Source organism: Saccopteryx leptura, chromosome 10 (assembly GCF_036850995.1).
Source record: "Saccopteryx leptura isolate mSacLep1 chromosome 10, mSacLep1_pri_phased_curated, whole genome shotgun sequence".
NCBI lineage: Eukaryota > Metazoa > Chordata > Mammalia > Chiroptera > Emballonuridae > Saccopteryx > Saccopteryx leptura.
In genome coordinates this window covers 34,968,315-34,988,294 of record NC_089512.1, presented here as the reverse complement: position 1 = coordinate 34,988,294, position 19,980 = coordinate 34,968,315, and the positions used below count along the sequence as shown (strand labels likewise).

The following is a 19,980-nucleotide window of genomic DNA, read 5'->3' as shown; positions in this document are numbered from 1 at the left end:
AGGCGGCCCTAAGCTCCATCGGGGCGGAAGTGTGCTCGGACTCAAGTAGGAGGGGGAAAGAAACCAAGCGCGGCCAGTCCAGCTTGTCTAACCCGACAGCAGTCGTTTAAAAGGCTGGGCGCGCACTTCCCAACCTTCTTTAGCGACCTAGCGGCGGAGCGCCCGAAGCCCGGCGCAGTCTGGTGCTACTGCTACACGGAATCCGGCTTCCCAGTGACGTCTCCCGAGGACTTCCTGTCCTCGCTCTCAGGTGAGGGTGCTTCCGCTTCCACTGCTCGCTGGGCTCCCGGGGGCTCCCGTTGGAGGGGCAGGTCCCGTGGGAGGAAGGACCAGGTGGCCTGTGCTGCTGGTCCGGGTCGAGGGTTATGAGGGCCTGGGTGGAGCGATGTGTGAAGGCCTTGTTTGAGGACTTAGATCAAAGACTTCTGTGCGCCTTTCTCCTATCCTGCATGCATTTGTCGAACAACTGTGCAAGGTCCTGTAATTAGCTTAGGAGGAGTTTATTCGGGTTCTGCGGGCATAAACTTTACAAGACACACCACTAACCAAATAAGTATTCTACAGGATAAGGTGCTGAGACAGGGCCAAGAGATGGTGAAGTGAGTCAGACGCAGAATGGTAAGGGGATACCCAAAAACTCTGTAACCAAGATAAATTTTAATGCAGTAGCTTTAAAAATCAAAATTAATGTGCCTGACCAGGCGGTGACGCAGTGGATAGAGCATCGGACTGGGATGCCAAGGACCCAGGTTCGAGATCCCAAGGTCGCCAGCTTGAGTGTGGCTCATCTGGTTTGAGCAAAACTCACCAGCTTGGAACCAAGGTTGCTGGCTCGAGCAAGGGGTTACTCAGTCTGCTGAAGGCCCGTGGTCAAGGCACATATGAGAAGTCAATCAATGAACAACTAAAGTGTCGCAATGCACAACGACAAACTAATAATCGATGCTTCTCATCTCTCCGTTCCTGTCTTTCTGTCCCTGTCTATCCCTCTCTCTGACTCTCTGTCTCTGTTAAAAAAAAAAAAAAAAATTAATGTCAAGAAAAAAAAAGAAAACCCATGCTGGACAAAAATCTCACGATTTTGTAATAGTACCGTGCTGAGCCATTTTGAAGCCTAAGGCCAAAGGAAAAACTAGTGATACTGATTCTGTGACTTAAGTTAGACAGGTATTGAAGAATATTGTTGGTAACTGGGACAGGTATGCAAAGACAAGATGAGAAGAGCCTCTGGTTGGGGTAAAACTGGACAGTGAGGTTCCTCGAGGCATGAAAACTTTCCTTACTCAAAACTATGCTGGTTAAGATGGGACCACAAGCCAATGCCTGAAAGAAGTTCCCAGACTCTGATTTTCAAAAAAGAAAATCTGGATTCATATCATTGACCCTACATACTTTAACTAACTGAAGCGCAATGCTTTCTGATTTAATAATTATGAGATTGAGAAGGATATCATTTTTATGGTTTTTGACTTTTGATTTTGACCCCACAAAACAAATGTTCTGTGTTGTAAATGCTGACTGTCTCAATATCAAAGTTAACAAGTTCTATACTAGTGTATCAGTAATGGATTTTAATTGATTTTCCTTTAGAATTATCAGCAACCTCATTCAGATCCAAAGATCAAGCTCCATGAAACCATTCAATCTGTACCTTGTAACATACAGGGAAAACAATAAAAAATGAAAGAGCATTCAGCTAGTTAGTTTTGCCTGATGATCCAGAGAAGAATTGCGATGCTGACATCTAATATGTGGGATTTAAAGAGTTCTTAATAACATTTGCTGTTGATTTGATGGTGCTGGAAACAATGACTTGGTCCCCTGTCACCAGCATCGATTGAAAGTGCGTTCTATTGTTTTAAACAGGCAATTCTTCAGACAGTCATCATGGGTGTCCGAGGACTAATGAGTTTTGTGGAAGACCATAGTTATGAGTTATTCGCTGATTTGAAGTTGCGAAACACAAAAATTATCATTGATGGCTATGCTCTCTTCCACCAGCTTTGCTTCAACTCAAATTTGGAGCTCCGGTATGGAGGGGACTACGATTCTTTTGCAGATGTTGTACAAAAGTTCTTTGAATCGCTGTTTTCTTGTAATATATGTCCGTATGTTGTATTAGATGGAGGATGTGACATTTCAGATAAAAAGCTTACAACTTTGAAGGATAGAGCTAGAGAAAAGATCCAGATGGCCCATTCCCTTTCTGTTGGTGGGGGTGGGTATGTATGTCCTTTACTCATCCGGGAAGTGTTCATACAGGTATTGATCAAGCTGCAGGTATGTTTTGTTCAGTGCTTTTCAGAAGCAGATCGGGACATTATGACACTGGCCAATCATTGGAATTGCCCTGTGTTATCATCGGATAGTGACTTTTGCGTTTTTGACCTGAAAGCTGGGTTTTGCCCACTGAATAGCTTTCAGTGGAGAAATGTGAACACCGTTAAGGGCACACAAGACTCCTATATCCCTGCTAAATGGTTTTCCCTTGATGGACTCTGCCGTTACTTCAGTAATATGAATAAGGCTCTACTACCTCTCTTTGCGGTGCTTTGTGGAAACGACCATATCAATCTTCCCATCATGGAGACATTCTTAAGTAAAGTACGGGCTCCTCCTGGAGCTGCCAGCTCTACGGGCAGGAGATACCACCGAGTTCTGGGACTTCTGACTTGGTTGTCTCGTTTTGCTGACCCTGCTGAAGCACTAGATAATGTTCTGAAGCATCTCCCAAAAAAGAATCGAGAAAATGTTAAAGAGCTTCTCTGTTGTTCCATGGAAGAATACCAGCAGTCGCAGGTGAAGCTGCAGCACTTCTTCCAACGTGGTACTTATGACTGTCCAGAGGCCTTGGGTCTGGGTTTACCGGAATGGGTCCTAGTGGCTTTGGCCAAAGGTCAGCTATCTCCTTTCATCAGCGATGCTTTGGTGCTAAGACGGACCATTCTCCACACACAAGTGGAAAACATGCAGCAACCAAATGCCCACAGAATAGCTCTGCCCATCCGGCAAATCATTTATGGGCTTCTTTCGAATGTTTCTCCACATCTGGAAAACGTGTCCTTCAATGCATTGCCTCCTTGGCCTCCAGCTTTCAGCGAAGTGGAAAGGATTCATAAAAACATCCAAACATCAGTTGTTGATGCAGTAGCACCGCCCAAGGATCATTCTGACTTAAGCAAATTGACTGAGGTAAGTGTTTGTAACACTAATGGAATCTCTGTAAAGCACCGTACAGGTTACAAAGTGCTTTCACGTAGATTTCCTCTCCACATGACAAACTGGGGTAGGTTGCCGTGCTGCCCCCACTTCATAGCTGAGAAAGCCAGGGCGCAGGGTGGGAACTAAATGATACCTCAGCCAGGCAGGGTGGGTGCCAGGACTCACGCGCAGATCTTTTAGATCCACATCTGCCCTTTCACTGTGGTTCAGTAGTCTGTGCTAGCTCTGGGATTATTACTACTGTGTTGTTACTAGCTATTAATACAATGGAGTTCTGTGGCTAAAGAAACATAGGAAAATATTCTGAGCTACAAAAAAAAAAAAAATAACAGCATTGATTATAGGCATAGCTAACAACAGCCTGCATCGGGTTTCAACGAACGAGATTAAAACTGATGCTCGGGTCTCATTTTTCATTTTTATTGCTGAGGACCTTTTTTAAGGCTTTCGATTTGTGGCATCATGGTAATTTACTTAGTTTGATCATGAAAATGTGACTCTTAACTTATGTAAATGGCTGCTTAAACCTCAGCTACACAGACCAATTCCCTTGTCAAGGGTAAAATAAAAAAAACAAAAAACCTCCTATTGATCCCAGTGTTCAATTTGTTTTTCATATTCTGTATTAAAAATTACAAATAAATAGGCCCTGGCCGGTTGGCTCAGCGGTAGAGCGTCGACCTGGCGTGCGGTGGACCCAGGTTCGATTCCCGGCCAGGGCACAGGAGAAGCGCCCATTTGCTTCTCCACCCCCACCCCCCTTCCTCTCTGTCTCTCTCTTCCCCTCCCGCAGCCAAGGCTCCATTGGAGCAAAGATGGCCTGGGCGCTGGGGATGGCTCCTTGGCCTCTGCCCCAGGCGCTAGAGTGGCTCTGGTCGCGGCAGAGCGACGCCCCGGAGGGGCAGAGCATCGCCCCCTGGTGGGCAGAGCATCGCCCCTGGTGGGCGTGCCGAGTGGATCCCGGTCGGGCGCATGCGGGAGTCTATCCCCATTTCCAGCTTCAGAAAAATACAAAAAAAAAAAAAATTACAAATAAATATGAAACTATTCATGCTAACACAATTACATTTACAAATTAAATACAGATAAATTCACAATACCAATTTCAGTGCTCACTGGGGGTTATTCTTAGATCCAACTAAACACTCAGATTCACAAGGCTCACAGATCACTGTTGGTGCCAGTCTACTCAAGCATGGAGGACAGTAGCCGTAGCTTCCCAGCAGGGTTCTCCTCTTCCGGGAGAGACCTTGCAGCATTCTACATCATTGGTTCTCCACTGGGGATTGTGTTGCCCCCCAGGGGATGTTTGGCAATGTCCGGAGACACTTTTGATTGTGGAGAGGTTTGAGGGAAGGGTTTCTGCTGGCATCTAGCAGGTAGAGGCCAAGGATGCTGCTAAAACATCTTACATTACACAGGAAAGTCCCCTACAACAAAGAATTATCTGGCTCAGAATGTCAGTAATGCCAGTCCCTGGCCTGCATGGCCTCCCATTATTGACAGGAGCCTCCTTGGCAATGCGGAAGGGACTGCTCATGGGAACGGGGTTTCTTTTGGGGGTGATGAAATGTTCTAGAATTAGTGATGGTTGCACAAGTTTACAAATATACAAAAACCTCTTTAAAACGGTGAATTTTATGACATGAATTCTCAAAGTCTCACTGGCCTCCTTATCCACAGGACCCAACCTTTCTTGTAACAATTCCATAGATGTGGCTTCCAAGGTCCCTCAAGGGACATGCTTAATTACAAGCCATTGTATTCAGGGAAGCCCCATGACATGGTGTCCCCATCTGATGTTTTATTTATATTCAAGTCTAGATTCAGTTTTACAAGTCATTTTTACCATGCCAGGGAACACAGATAACTTTATCACATTTGCATAAGTTTGTTCATAGAAAGTTGAGCATAAGTCAAGTTCCAAACAGAAGGGATTTATTAAAACTTTACCCACAGCAATAAAATTGAAATTAGCAACATTCTAAAGGATGGTGCTTTGCTGAAATTACATTTCTATTCATAACATAAATATGTTGGAGGGTTTTTAATAAACTTATGTCTTTGTTGAGAATAGTGGATGTACAATGAAGTGCTTGTATTTAAAGTGTGTACATTTATGAGTTTTGAGGTTTACATCTGTGTATCCATCCTGCAATTAAAGTAATGACTGTATCCAGCACCCCTAAAAGTTCCCTCTTGCCTCTTTGCAATTCATCCCTTCCTGAGTATCTATATACAGCAGAGTGCAGATAATCGTGCAGCTTGATGAATTTTCACCAAGTTGACACTTCCATGTACGGAACACCCAGATAAAGACTCATTATCAGCACCCCAGAGGCCTTCCCTAGTGTCTGGTTCTAGCCACACCCTCACCTATGCACGGTAATCACTATCCTGACCTCTAAAAACATTAACTAGTTTTAACTGTTTTTGTATTTTATTAAAATGGAATCATACGGTATGAATTCCTTTACCTGGCTTCATTTATTCAATACGATGATGTATTCCTATCACTCTGAGTAGTTGTAGAAAATTCATTTCTCATTGCTCTACATTTTTACAATTTGAGAATATGCCAAAATTGGTTTTTCCATTGTATATCTGATGAGCATTTGGGGAGTTGGCAGTTTGGGCTATTTGAATAGTGCTATGAACATTCTAGTACACATTATTTAATGAAAATACAAACACATCTCTATTGCACATATAACTAGGAGCAGAATTGCTGGGTTACAGGATACACAGCTTGGAAGATATATGCCAGTGGTCTCATAAAGTGGTTTTACCAATTAATATTCCTACCAGCAAGCTTATGATAGTTCCTCTCACTTTACACCCTTGCTGATACCTGGTATTTTCTGTCCTTTTAAAAAATTTTAGCGGTTCTGTAGTGGCATCATGTAGCCAATTTTAGTGGGTGTTAATTTGCATTGCCCTGATGACTGTTTAGAGCACCTTTCCATGTGTTCATTGACCATTCTGTTATGTGAGTTTCTGTTCAGTCTTTTGCCCATTTTTCTGTTTTGTTGTTGTTGTCTTTATATATATACAAGTCCTTTGCTAAATAACATGTATTGTGGGGAATAGCCTTTCCCATTCTGTGGATCTTTTTTACTTAAATTTTTTTTTAATTTTAGATTTTATTTATTCATTTTTAGAAAGGGAGAGAGAGAGAAGCAGGGGAGGAGCAGGAAGCATCACTCCCATATGTGCCTTGACCAGGCAAGCCCAGGGTTTTGAACCGGTGACCTCAGTGCTCCAGGTCGATGCCTTATGTGGATCGTCTTTTAACTCTAGTATGTTTTGATGAATAGATGTTCTTTATATAGATTAATTTAAATTCTTATTATTGATGGTTGTTATTTTGTGACTTAATTTACTATCTACTTTAAGGTCAAGAAAATATATATTTTTCATATTTAGATTACAATCTATCTGGAATTGATTTGTTGCTGTACAGTGTGACATAGGGATGAGGACATTTTTTTCCACATGAAAACCCAGTTGAGTCACTGAATGTGACAGGTTGATTATACTCCTTGCTAAGGGGAGATGACAAGTGTTCTCATCACTTAACTGAATTCAAAGTAAGGTGAAATTTTAGTTCACTCTCTATGCAGTGATATTATTTGGCTTTCCCTTGGAGTAAACTAATCAATTCTGTTTTTAGCTCAGTTTTGTTAGCTCTAATTAACCCATAATTCTAAATGGCATCAGGTGCAAATGTGATTCCAGATAAAGTATAGAAACTCTGAGAGTATCTATTAAATTTTTATTTATATTTTTGACAGAGACAGAGAGAGTCAGAGGAGAGAGGGACAGATAGACAGGAAGGGAGAGAGATGAGAAGCATAAATTCTTCATTGTGGCACCTTAGTTGTTCAGTGATTGCTTTCTCATAGGTGCCTTGACTGGGAGGCTATAGTAGAATGAGTGACCCCTTGCTCAAGCCAGCGACCTTGGGCTCAAGTCAGTGACATTGGGCTTCAAGCCAGCAACCTTTGGGAGAGACCATGGGGTCATGTCTATGATCCCACTCTCAAGCCAGCGACCCTGCGCTCAAGCTGGCAACTTTAGGGTTTGGAACCTGGGTCCTCCGCGTCCCTGTCCGACACTCTATCCACTGCGCCACCACCTGGGTAGGCCATTTTGTTTTTCTTAACATGATGCTGTAATAATACTTTATTTGCTTTGTGCCAGCTATTATAATAGAAACTTCATTCACTCTCTCATTTAATTCCCACAGCAACCACATAGTATTGTCATTTTGGTAATGCTAGTTGCTGGGGAGAGCACCACTCAAGTTAACCAACAAGAGGATAATCGTAAGGAGAAATGCAAATGGACCTGCTTGAGGTGTAAGGCAGTGCCAAGACCAGCCTCTCTCTAGACACCTCTACCCCTGTGGCAGCTTCCTATGCAGGCTGCGCTTTCCTTCCCCCTGGGAGTTGTCACAGGGGATAAAACCTCACCAGATGGAAGGGCTATGAGCAGAGTAATTCCCCTTTTGGAAGGGGCTAAGGTCTTGTGGATCCATTGGGACACTCTGTGTAACGCATTGTTATAATGCCCAGTCAGATGATCAGACTGACTATAGAAAAGCTCAGAAACTTGCCCAAGGCTGTAGAATTAGTGAGGGGCAGAATATCTCTCAAATCACACTCGGCTTTGTAAGTTTTAGGTTGGCTAGAGAATTCAGTAATTTAAGCATTATATGTCATTAAAGAATTCATGTATTTTTCTTAGCCTTTACTTGGTGTGTTTTTCTCATTTAGATTATAAAGAAGTTTTTGTTTTGCTTTAAGTAGTTAATGTTACTTCCCAAAGGGGTGATTAGTTATCCTGTTCTTTACATATTTGTAATTAAAAACATTTTATCACCATTTTAAATTATTAAAACCAGTACTTATAAATCATTGATTTAATGCTGTCATGCACTGATGATGAAATCATCCTGTCAATTTTGAAAATGTTTTATTTCAGGATAACACCTTATTCTCAGCTGTTAGGTGTTTGGTGCTAAGAAATGTGTCAGACTGTCTCATTCTTTCTGAAAGTTAAGAAATAAATCCTTTTCTGGCTGCATGCAGACACTAGTAATACAACCATATTTTTCTCTTACAGTTTGATTGTCGAGTCCCCCTGAAGGTACCCTTTTAATCATCCTGATTTCCTCATCTGTAAAAGTATGTGACTTGTAAGGTCTCTATGGTTCTTAAGTCTTAAGATTCATTAAGGTAAAATTATTTCAACAAGGAGCCCAAAGCCCTCCTAGCCGTTTACTTCCTTTTATTTGAAGTGAACTCTGTGAAACATGGAGTAAAAGGGAGTGCATCGTGTTATTGCAAGCATGTGCAGGGAGTCCTTAAATATCCCCATCTCCCTTGAATATACCTCTCACCTCTAAGTAGCCACCCTGGGAATATCCCTGTGGAGGGGAACACAGAGACAATAAACACATTCAACTGGGGGACCGCCCAGAATAGAGAACTGGGATACGCCACAGGGGCGCATGGAATGTGAACTGTCTGATATGCCACAAGGGCGCATGTCACCTAAGTTTCTTCTGGTGGTGACCAGTATAGGCATCCCGGAGAAGGTGGGGCCTAAATATTCGCTGCTGAGTCAGGGTTTGGTTGAGGATAGATCATTGTTTCTCCAATGCAGATTCCCTCACCTACAAGCCCTCATGTTTACTGACTCCAAATGTAGGGTGTGGGACTAGATGAATGCGTTTTTAACAAGCTTCCCAAGTACCGTGAGGATGCCCAACCAGCCTACGTGGAGAATAGAATGACATGAGCAAGGGCTGTTTGGCAGCAGACAGTACATCCATCCACTCAGTCAACTATATTAACTGCCTTATTAATGTTGGAAATTCTTTGAGTGTGGCTGAATTTTTTACACAGGAAGAAAAGAGCCCAACACAGCAATTTCATTTGTATTAAAGTCTCTTCATACTAGAGGTGGGGGAGACATACCCCAAAGTAACTTGCAAGGTGTTCGGTATGTATTTCCAGCTCTCCTTGGCTAGACGGCAGACACTTTTGTTAGAAACGCTGAAGGTGAAGCAGAGAGTCCTGGACCCAATCCCTCCTTCTCTGAAGCTGCCCATTGCTGTCAGTTGCTACTGGCTGCAGCACGCGGAGGCCAAGGCAAAAGTACATCACCTACAAGCCTTACTGCTGGGGATGCTGATGGGGCCCTTGCATGCCATAATCAACAACCCTGGTAGGTATCTGGACATTCCAGAAGTGTCTTTTTGCATGTTACTTACACATAAATTTTTTTTTTAAAGAATATTCTTGGATAATCTACTCCTATCAGTTATATCAGAACTTAGAAATGGAGGCACCAATATATTATTCATTGGAAGATATTCTTGAGCACTTCCACGTGCCAGGCTCAGTGCTGGAGGGTTTGCCTTCAAGGGCACAGCAGTGAAATGTGCGGATACTGCCTAATCCCACCTGCTCTGCGGACCCAACGCTGACCTCTGAAGTGTGACAGCGTGATGTCAGTTGCATATATTTTATATTCCACCTCTCCTGTCCCTGTCCCTGTCAGTGCAGCAGCAACATCATCACTAGAAACTTACTTGACATTGCCCACTGGTGAAACTTCTGAAGACCATGCAACCACAGCAAACATCCATGCGTGTGCTGCTGCTTTCCTTTCCTCTTTCTCCACCGGCAGTTTCCACTGGTGTGTAAGGAGTAACAGTAGTAGTAACGCCTCTTTCTATTGGAGCAACGGGCTCTGAGGCAATGTAAGCAGCACTTCGTGGGATAATTCTCCTTAAAGATTATGAAAGCTGTAACACTGCATTCAAAACATGTACCAGTTAACACCCTCTGGAACAGTATTATCTAATATAACTACTAGCCACATTTCACATGCTCAGTAGCCATGTGCTGCTAAAAGAGCACAGATATAGAACATTTCCATCCCAGCAGGAAGTCCTACTGGCTATTGCTGCTCTGAAGTTAACTCTTTAAAATAAATTAAATGAAATAATGAACCAGCATAGACTCCAAGAAAGCCCAAGTGTGACAGTAGGTGTCAGGAGGGACTGTTGTTATATGCCAACTTAATGCAGAGTAAGGCCTATTAATGGTTAAGACACTAAAAGTTTAGGGGTGTCACCTCATTGAATAATATAGTTTATGGAAACTCTCACGGCACAAGCTATTAAATTTTTACCTGAGTCCAACAGGAGGGGCATGTCAAGGGTCTGTTTCTTCTCTTTTAGGAATTGTGGACCCGGCACCCAGGCATGCTCAGTGCCTTACTGCTCCCTAATGGGTAAAAGGTGGGCCTCCTTTCTGTTACTACCTTTGGGTTGGTCCAGGTGTCGTTTTATGCGCCCCCACTCAAGCTGCAGGTTACAGCTGCGCGCACACACACAGCAATCTTCTTTTCCTCTTGCGCCTTGATCCTCTTATGTGAAGAAGTGATCATCTGCCACATTCTCTCAGTCATACTATTGTTTTCCTCCCATAAAACAGAAGTTACAACGTGCTTTGAACACCTGGGCTGTTTCTTCAAATGTGCTATAGCACAGAGGTCTCCATGAAAGGCAGTTTGGTGAGACGAGAATAAAGAGAATGATATTTAATAGCAGTTTATATTTTTCAGAGACAGATTTAGGGTTTAGAGAGTTTCATGCAGCTATGTTTAAGGTCTCATGGTAGACCAGTGGAAGAAATTTTAAGGAAAAAATACTTTGGGGTTGAATAAACTTAGATTGTCATTATAAAGGCTTTTCGGTATAATATTTCAATTTATACAGCAAGGTTTTTACATTGGTGTTAAACGAGTAAAGAGCCAGAAAAGCATTTTGATTATGTAAATAAACGTTTTCTTTATGGCATGTGAGGTGTTCTGTCTGGAGAAACGGACAAGCTGATACAGCGTGTTGAAATTGCCCACTGGTGAAATACAGCCCTCGGGGTGTTTCTTTGTCTAGAGAAGAAAGATCTGCAGAAGGATGGTGCTAAGATGTTGTGTGAAGAGTTGCAGAGACGGAAGGAGCAGGCGCGGCAGGGCAGGAGGCTGGAGTTAGACACAGCTCACGTCTTCTGTCAGTGGCAGTGCTGTCTGCAGATGGGGATGTACCTCAATCAGCTGCTGTCCACGCCTCTCCCAGAGCCAGACCTGACCCGGTAAGCACGGGAAACCAGTGTTCAGATGGCGGCACACGGAAGCAAACACTTTCATTCACATTTAAAGCAAAGAAGGTACTTATTAAAATTAATCTTAGTGTAATTGGTCTTGGAACACTATTAAAGCTCATGAGCTAGAAACAGGAAAATATAATTTTCATATGCCCAAAGAAAATTTCCAGGGTTAGATCAAATTTTTAAAAATCAGTCCCAAAGTAAAAGTTTAAAAAAAAATAAAAGCAGTTGGTAGGATATAATTTGTTCCCTCACTTACGTCTGTTCAAATATTATTTTGTAAAAGCCTTTTCTGATCATATTACTCTCCAGTCACTGTAGTCCTATTATTCTTTTGTATTTCATTTCTTACTACTTGGCATACTGTTTATTCATTCATTCATTCAAATATTTATTAAATACCTACTCTGATCTATCGTGTAATAAAACATAAAAAAAAAAATCTCTGTTCTCATGGAGGTTTTATTCTAGTAAAATGACTATTAGATGCTTAAGTGGACTTTAAGGTTTTCATTTAGCCAGACAAGTGTGGAAGGGAGAGGCAGCCTGTATGCCAGGAAGTGATGCTAATGTTTGATTATGGAGTTTACGCAGGGTAAGACAGAAGTGAGGGCAGCAGTGTGGCCCAGTGAGAAAGTGGTGGGACCAATGACGGATTGGACATCCTATTGACATTCATTTCTTCCCTTAATAATTAGGTCATTCTTGACTGGATCCTCTCTAGTTACCAGAAATCCCTTTAAAACAAAACAGGATAGCCCTGGCCGGCTGGCTCAGTGGTAGAGTGTCGGCCTGGCGTGCAGAGGTCCCGGGTTCAATTCCCGGCCAGGGCACACAGGAGAAGTGCCCATCTGCTTCTCCACCCCTCCCCCTCTCCTTCCTCTCTGTCTCTCTCTTCCCCTCCTGCAGCCGAGGCTCCATTGGAGCAAAGATGGCCCGGGCGCTGGGGATGGCTCCTTGGCCTCTGCCCCAGGCGCTAGAGTGGCTCTGGTCGCAAAAGAGCAACGCCCTGGAGGGGCAGAGCATCGCCCCCTGGTGGGCAGAGCGTAGCCCCATGGTGGGCGTGCCGGGTGGATCCCGGTCGGGCGCATGCGGGAGTCTGACTGTCTCTCCCCGTTTCCAGCTTCAGAAAAATACAAAAAACAAAACAAAACAGGATAAGTTAAAAAATAAAACAGGATAAACAAGACCAGACAGTCCTCTTAATGATTTCAGCAGGGCTCTTCTTGATCCCAGCAGTCCTGAGGCCTTTTAAATGGTTTTACTCTGATTGATACCTCAACCATAATTTCTAAGGTACCAGCTGATCAACTCTTACAGTAAGCTATACAGTATATTAAATTTGTGGCTTCCATTTAATCCTTGTATCTGTGAAGTGGTTTTTAGCCCAAGGTAAATGATGACCTTGCAAATGATGTCATTAATTTTCTCTTATTTCTTTTTTAAAATTGAATTTATTGGGGTGACATTGGTTAATAAAATTATATAGGTTTCAGGTATACAATTCTATAATACTTCATCTGTATATTGTATTGTGTGTTCACCACCTCAAGTCAAGTCTCCTTCCAAAACTTTCTCTTATTTTAACAGACTACCCGTTTGGTTTATTAAAGGCATTTTTAATTCCTTTTCCTTGAAGTGTTAAGAGGCTTGCTCAACTTCGGGCTAGTTGCAGAACCAGCATACATCCATCGTTGAATTTGATGTTAAAGAGATCGCCAGCCAAGAAGTAATCTTGTCCTCAGTTCCTTCATTCTTAAAGGAACAAATTTAAGTAATTTTAATAATTTTATAGACGTGCTCTGAGTGTGTAGATGCATTCACTGAAGCCATGTTAATGATGGTTGTCTCAGTGCACTGACCCTCTACTTTAACACCTTTCTCTCTCCCCTGTTGAACAGATTGTATAGTGGAAGCCTGGTGCATGGACTATGCCAACAGCTGTTAACATCAACCTCCGTAGAAAGTCTCCTGAGCATGTGTCCCCAGGCAAAGCAACTTTATGAACAGATGTTCAATGCCACAAGGTCATATGCCCCAGCTGAAGTATTCCTAGCACAGGTTAAATCAAATTCAAAAAAGAAAAGGCCAAAGAAAAAACGTACCAGCTGGCCAAAAAGTAGAGTGGGAACCATCTCAGACAAGAAATGTTGGTATGAGTTAAACAATCGGTTTGGGCCATTGATGCTTGAAAACGCAGAGGAACATACTGAGGCCTCAAAGCTTGACTAAACTCAGTCTGCAACCAGATGTGTAATTCTTACTAAAATTTTTGTTATGTCTTGAAATAATTTTTTTTTCATTAGAACTAACCTGTTAGGGAATAAATGTTGCAATAGGTAATCTTTGAATTCCACCGTATTTTGTATTCTGCTTTAAATAAATACAACCTGATTTAAGAAACTTCTGTATTCCTTCCACATATGTACTGGAAAGCATATTTGTACTTCTCATGTTCCACTTCTTTAATAATAAAAGTCTATAACCTCTAAATTGCAGCAATTCAGTCAGCTATGTTTCAAAAAGAAGTCCTACCTCAATCATTCTCTGTAAGTAGAACCTGGGTTATTATTTCAAAAACAATAGTTTTTTTACAACTGTTCCCTCTTTATGAGCCTTGGAAAACAGAAGTCAGGATGCCAGACAGAAAACAGATACCTTTAAGTACTTAGTAAATGAGACCATCGCAGAGTTGATGAACACTTTACATATGCTCCAGGTTTTAAAACAGAGGTTGAAACCCAAATGGTTCCAACAAAATAAGAAACAGCATCCTGAGCTGCTAGAGATAGAGGAGGAAACGCTAGGAAGAAATTAAGATATTAGAGAGGTATGCAGCAATACCAGAATCTACTACAGGTTTGACTCATTAACGGGATGTGAAACTAATGAGTCATAACCAGCATTTTAATGGAAAATATCCGATATGCATATCATAGATGAGATGGTTGTACAGAACATTTCTTACTGTGGACTGCCGTCCAAAGACGGAAAGGCACTGCTCTGGGACACACTAAAGGCAGCTAAAATCCCAATACCAACAGAACTGTAAAGGTGCTGGCCAGTTCCAGATAAAGAACTTGAAAATAAGACAGCAAGAGGAATGAATATATTTGGGCAAGATTTAAAGTATATTCTGACCTTCATTTGTATTCATACATACTGTTATTCCTCCCTTCTCTACTCTCACTGGTTTATTCCATGACTAATAACCCGAAATGTGCTTTAAAGCTGCCATTTTTGAACAGGCCCAAATTCAGTTCCTAAAACCTGATGACCAAGAGCAAAGTCTGAGAAAAATGAGAGTGCTGAGCAGAAACATCATGAGACCAGTGGTGGCCAGAGCTAAAAGCAGAATTTTGCAGATGCAGTGGAAGCCAGCACTGTCAACTGGCTAAGATGAGGACAAAACATGAGAATATTGAAGCAACCTGAGTAAAGCTGTTAGGCTGAGCCCCACTGCAGGACAGAGAAGTGCCAGGAGAATGTGACTGGGCAGCCAGGCTCAGTCTCAGCAGAGAATAGAGAGAGACCAGAAGGAACTCTCCCTGTAGGAGTACTTGTGCCCTTCCTGCCCTTTTCTTATCAAAGAATTTCCTGTAATGTTTTCAAAACCAGTTTGAAAGAGCCTGGATGTGTTTAAAGATAGGAAGAAAATAAGAACAGACCTTACCACTTCCTGGAAATTTCTTCTTCCCGCAACTGCCAGGATTATTTCCTCGTCCTATCCTAGAACCCCAAGGAGGCCAAGCCCAGTTTCCCACTAGGTTCCGAGTTCATGGGGTGCTGCTCTCCAGCACATGCTGTTTGGCTGGCTGGCACAGTGTGAACCCAGAGCAACCCCTGCAACACGCTCAGCCCAGGGCCAGGGGAGAGAATTTCACTTCTGTAAAGCACACGCTCTCACTAGCACCTACTCCAGTGACCTGCAGGCTTTTAGTGAGGTAGGTGCGGCGTACCTGGTATTTAGCTCATGCCTCTGTCAGTGTGGTTTAGTCAAGACAACTGAAAATGACTTTGTGCCTTATACCAATTTGAAGTGAAATATACTGCTCACAAAAATTAGGGGCTATTTCAAAATCAGTATGAAGCGATAAAATATCCCAATTTTTGTGAGCAGAATTAGGGGATATTTCAAAATGAATATGAAGCGATAAAATATCCCCTAATGTTTGTGAGCGGTAGACTGATTCTGGACAGATGTGTTAAAAAAAATGCCTCCCCAGTTTCAGCAACACCTGTCTTGGCCATACAGGATAAGTAGCTCTGGCATTTCTTTCCAGGTCTGAACAAATGCTAAAATTCAAGCCCATCCAGGTGTGAAAATTCTAAGATGAGAACCTCATGCTGAGGAAACACATCTTAAAATTCAGAGGCCTGACTGCACCAGGCAATATACCATTCTGCTAAGAATGAGAACTAGATGAAGGAGATTATATCATACATGGATGTGTTTCCAGCTAGTTTCACTAGATTCAGTTTTCAGGGAGATACCAAACCTACACAAACATGTAATGCACAAAGCTTGGTAATATTTTAGATATCTGGTTAAAAGGTAAAATCTTTCAATAGGTGTGTGTGTGTAATATGTGCATGTGTGTATTTTAAGAATTTTCTTACTATCACTTTGGAGACACCTGGAGATTCCTGTGTATAATATAACCTATTTTCATCAGAATCAGAGGACACCTATGAATGTTTCTGCAAAAAATAAAAATTGATCAAAATATATCAGTATTAGATACGTGATCATTTATTTATAAGACCGAATTATTTGACTCTAGAAAAATTATGCCATCACATGAGCTACCATACAAAATTAGGAAAACTTTTCAGGAGTAAAGTTTTTACATATGGTTTAGTGCTTTTTGGAGGATTAACTGAAGCGCTGGTTCTTCCTGAAAAACTGCCATCGTGTCCTTCCAGGCAATACTGCCCCCGGATCTTCCTCTGGTTCACGTGCATATCACACGGATGGAGGAATGAATCGGGATGTTGGCAGGAAGAAAAGTATGTCCACTTTGCAGTCTCAATGCTTGCAACCATGGATACAGAGTAATTTCATGATAGAGCAGGGGTTATGTGGATTACTCAACCTGCTGCTCTGATGTGGAAACATTGTTTTGGGTAAATACATACTAACATTACTCTTTTTATTTTATTTTATTTTTTGCATTTTTCTGAAGCTGGAAACAGGGAGAGACAGTCAGACTCCCGCATGTGCCCGATCGGGATCCACCCGGCACGCCCACCAGGGGGAGATGCTCTGCCCACCAGGGGGCGATGCTCTGCCCATCCTGGGCGTTGCCATGTTGTGACCAGAGCCACTCTAGCGCCTGGGGCAGAGGCCAAGGAGCCATCCCCAGCGCCCAGGCCATCTTTGCTCCAATGGAGCCTCGGCTGCGGGAGGGGAAGAGAGAGACAGAGAGGAAGGCGCGGCAGAGGGGTGGAGAAGCAAATGGGCGCTTCTCCTGTGTGCCCTGGCTGGGAATCGAACCCGGGTCCTCCGCACGCTAGGCCGACGGTCTACCGCTGAGCCAACCGGCCAGGGCCATACTAACATTACTCTTAAAATCAGGGTTTGTAAATGTGCTGGTGAGAACTCCTCTAAATTATTGCTAAAATTATTAGAGTATATCAGCATTTTTATGCCTTCATTAAAATCTGGCTGGAACCCTGCTAGAATTCTGATTTCCTGTTCAGTTGTCATTCATGTAGGATGGGGTATAGTTGGGAAGTGGAAGAACCAGGGTTTCTGTTGTAGATACTGTATTTCCCCACGTATGAGACGCACGTTCCCGAAAAATTTGGGGTCTAAAAACTGGGTACATCTTATACAGTGGTTGTAGATTCTTTTTTACTTGATTCTTTTTTACTTAAGGATCACATAAAAAAATTATTTCCTGCTTTTTCACGCTTCTTTTTGTGCTCATTGTTGGAGACTGATTTGTCATCAGACACAGATGAGGACAAGCTAATGGATGGGAGTTTTGAAAGTGATGAGGAGTTGTATGAATTTTATGATGAATAAAACTTGAATTCAATAACTTTATGTAATACTTTTTTTTTCTTCAAATTTTGGGCCCCCAAATTAAGGAGCGTCTTATACATGGGATCATTCATACACAGGGAAATACAGTATGTTAAAATGTTACCTTTTAGATGCTTAAGTGGAGACATTTGGATATATGTCTGAGCCTAAATTAAAGTCTTTGGGGGTTGGCCTGACCTGTGGTGGCGCAGTGGGTAAAGCATCGACCTGGAAATGCTGAGGTTGCCGGTTCAAAACCCTGGGCTTGCCTGGTCAAGGCACATATGGGAGTTGATGCTTCCAGCTCCTCCCCCCCTTCTCTCTCTCTGTCTCTCCTCTCTCTCTTTCCCTCTGTCTCTCCCTCTCCTCTCTAAAATGAATAAATAAATAAATTAAAATTTAAAAAAAGTCTTTGGGGGTTGAGATTATGAAATGTTTTCTTCTGTGTTTACAAATACTTCCAATGAGTATATCATACTATCATAGTCAGAAATGTTTATGATAACTGAAGCCTCTAGGAAGGATGGCATCAAGAGAGCCAACTTCTGATGTTCCCTTGTCCAGGAAGCTAGGAGAACAAGAGGTGACAATGGTGGTGGGGGGCCTTGGTGCCTAGATCTGGGATTGGTGACATCCACAAACCCAAGTTTCCAAAACTAAATACTGAAGCCCTTCAAACTCCCATATTTATGCAAGTTCTTTTTAAAGACAAACTAAAGAAACTGGCCCTATCACATTATCTATAATCTATTTGTTTGGGGCCTGCTATATATTATTCCAAGAATAATATTTTGTAAGATTCACATAAAAAAATTATTTCATACTATGTTCTTAAGATGCAGACTTGATGAAAAAGAGCAAATGGTCCAGGCATTACAGTATTTTCTTTATGACTATAATACGGCACCAAATTGTCACTTCTCAACTACGTGCACTTCAGTATACTTATCATCAGGAAGGCCGGAATAAAAAAATTGCTTTTAATAGAGCTGAGTGGATTGATATTTTAAAAGTATAAACAAAACTATTTTAAAAACATGTTCTGAATTCAAAATCTGGAAATAGACCCCCAAAATGGACCAAAGGGCTGATGTAGAACAATGTGCCCAATTTCCAGCACTGTGTACTCTTAATGCTGTGAGATGTGGTTTCTACTCAGAGGGTTACGGAACAGAACAAGGCAATATTGCTGAAGAAACACTGGCAATGGGGAAACCTTGATTTCGATATGAAAGGCAGGTCTGCCAGGCCTATCAGCCATGGGGCCACCACAAAAAGGTGGGGCTTTGCCAAGATATTTGAGGAAAAAGGGATGGGAATGGCAAAGCCAGCTGCACAGTGATCTGCACATGAAACTCTGCTGCCTGGAGCAGCTGTACAAAACAGGGAGCTATTCTTATGTGTACACAGGAACACTAGCATGCTTAGATTAGGAAAGATAAATTTATAAGGATCAAGACGAATGGGTCCACACAATATATAGATAATGTATTATGCAACCGTACACTTGAAACAATTTTATTAACCAGTCACCCCAATAAAAATATTAAATGTTTTTATTTATTGTTTTAGAGAGAGGAAGGAGAGAGAAAGAGAAACAGGAACATTGAGCTGTTCCTGTATGTGCCCTGATCCAGGATCGAACCAGCAACCTCCGTGCTTTGGGACAAGGCTCAAACCAACCAAGCTATCCGGCCAGGGCCCAATAACTTTAATAAAATTAACAGCAAACAACAACAAAAACTAATGTCTCAAATACTTTTCACTTCCTTCTCCAGATTATACCACTTAAAAATTTATTTTGAATGAAAAAAGATCAAATTTCTGCCTACATTTATCAGTGAAGTGTCTTGGACTTAAATTTTTAATGCTTCTAAAAAATAAAATCCCATCATTTAATACTCAAGCTATGGCTGCGTTTATTCTTAACAGCATTTACAAGAAACTATTACACACATACATGCACACACATCTTTAGAGCAGTCTGGAAAGGCCATCCTGGTTGTCTCTTTTGAAGGGCTAGAGTCCAAAAACACCAGTAAGTGTGTTGACATGTGTGAAATATAATGCTAAAAAGATCCAAGAAAGAATTATGAGTAAAATGAAGAAAAAAATTCAAGTTTCCTACTTTCCTGTTTGGAGCAAGTAGCTATTTTCTAACGTTAATGCTATTCCCTTACTGGGTTTCCATCCACAGCAAACTTTAGTCCAACCTATGCAGTTCTTCGCTGTCTATATTCTCTCACCCCTTAAAAAAGTGTCTTACTGCAAACATCAAAAAGATGTGTTACCAATCATTTACATCAGTGTTTTCTAGTCAGTACCCTTAATAACAGATTCATTAGGCAAGCTCTGTAACTAAGGAAGCTGAAATGTTCTCACCCTTCTCCCAGAATTCTGAATTTATGTAACTGTTTGCTGATTCTTAAGTCATAACTCTACAAAGAAACTACTTTCAAAAAACAGCTGAGTTTAGGACCCTAGCTGGTGGCTCAGTAGCTAGAGTGTCAGCCCAGCATACGGATGTCCCAGGTTCAATTTCCA

General features: G+C 41.9%; 2 protein-coding genes across 6 annotated transcripts in view; one reads left to right on the top strand and one right to left on the bottom strand.

Moving 5' to 3' along the window:
- The first annotated feature begins 13 nt into the window (after window positions 1-13).
- Window positions 14-11,208, top strand: ASTE1 (asteroid homolog 1). Its single transcript, XM_066351284.1, has 5 exons — window positions 14-250; window positions 1,867-3,192; window positions 9,246-9,456; window positions 10,478-10,537; window positions 11,195-11,208. The coding sequence occupies exons 2-4, from the start codon at window positions 1,888-1,890 to the stop codon at window positions 10,525-10,527; spliced, it is 1,566 nt and encodes a 521-aa protein (XP_066207381.1). The 5' UTR covers window positions 14-250; window positions 1,867-1,887; the 3' UTR covers window positions 10,528-10,537; window positions 11,195-11,208.
- The window catches only part of ATP2C1 (ATPase secretory pathway Ca2+ transporting 1), a 153,625-nt gene continuing 144,483 nt past the window's right edge, over window positions 10,839-19,980 (bottom strand). For all 5 annotated transcript variants that reach the window (XM_066351271.1, XM_066351277.1, XM_066351275.1 and 2 more), the window contains one exon: window positions 10,839-11,382. In XM_066351271.1, the coding sequence (XP_066207368.1) occupies window positions 11,287-11,382 (96 nt within the window). In that variant the 3' untranslated portion in view covers window positions 10,839-11,286. The remainder of the gene's footprint in view (window positions 11,383-19,980) is intronic.

Coding starts and splice junctions, on each gene's coding strand:
- ASTE1 (XM_066351284.1), top strand. CDS start 1,888: ATGGGTGTCCGAGGACTAATGAGTTTTGTGGAAGACCATAGTTATGAG. Junction 3,193..9,245: donor ACTTAAGCAAATTGACTGAG/GTAAGTGTTTGT, acceptor ATGTATTTCCAG/CTCTCCTTGGCTAGACGGCA. Junction 9,457..10,477: donor TGCCATAATCAACAACCCTG/GTAGGTATCTGG, acceptor CTTCTCTTTTAG/GAATTGTGGACCCGGCACCC.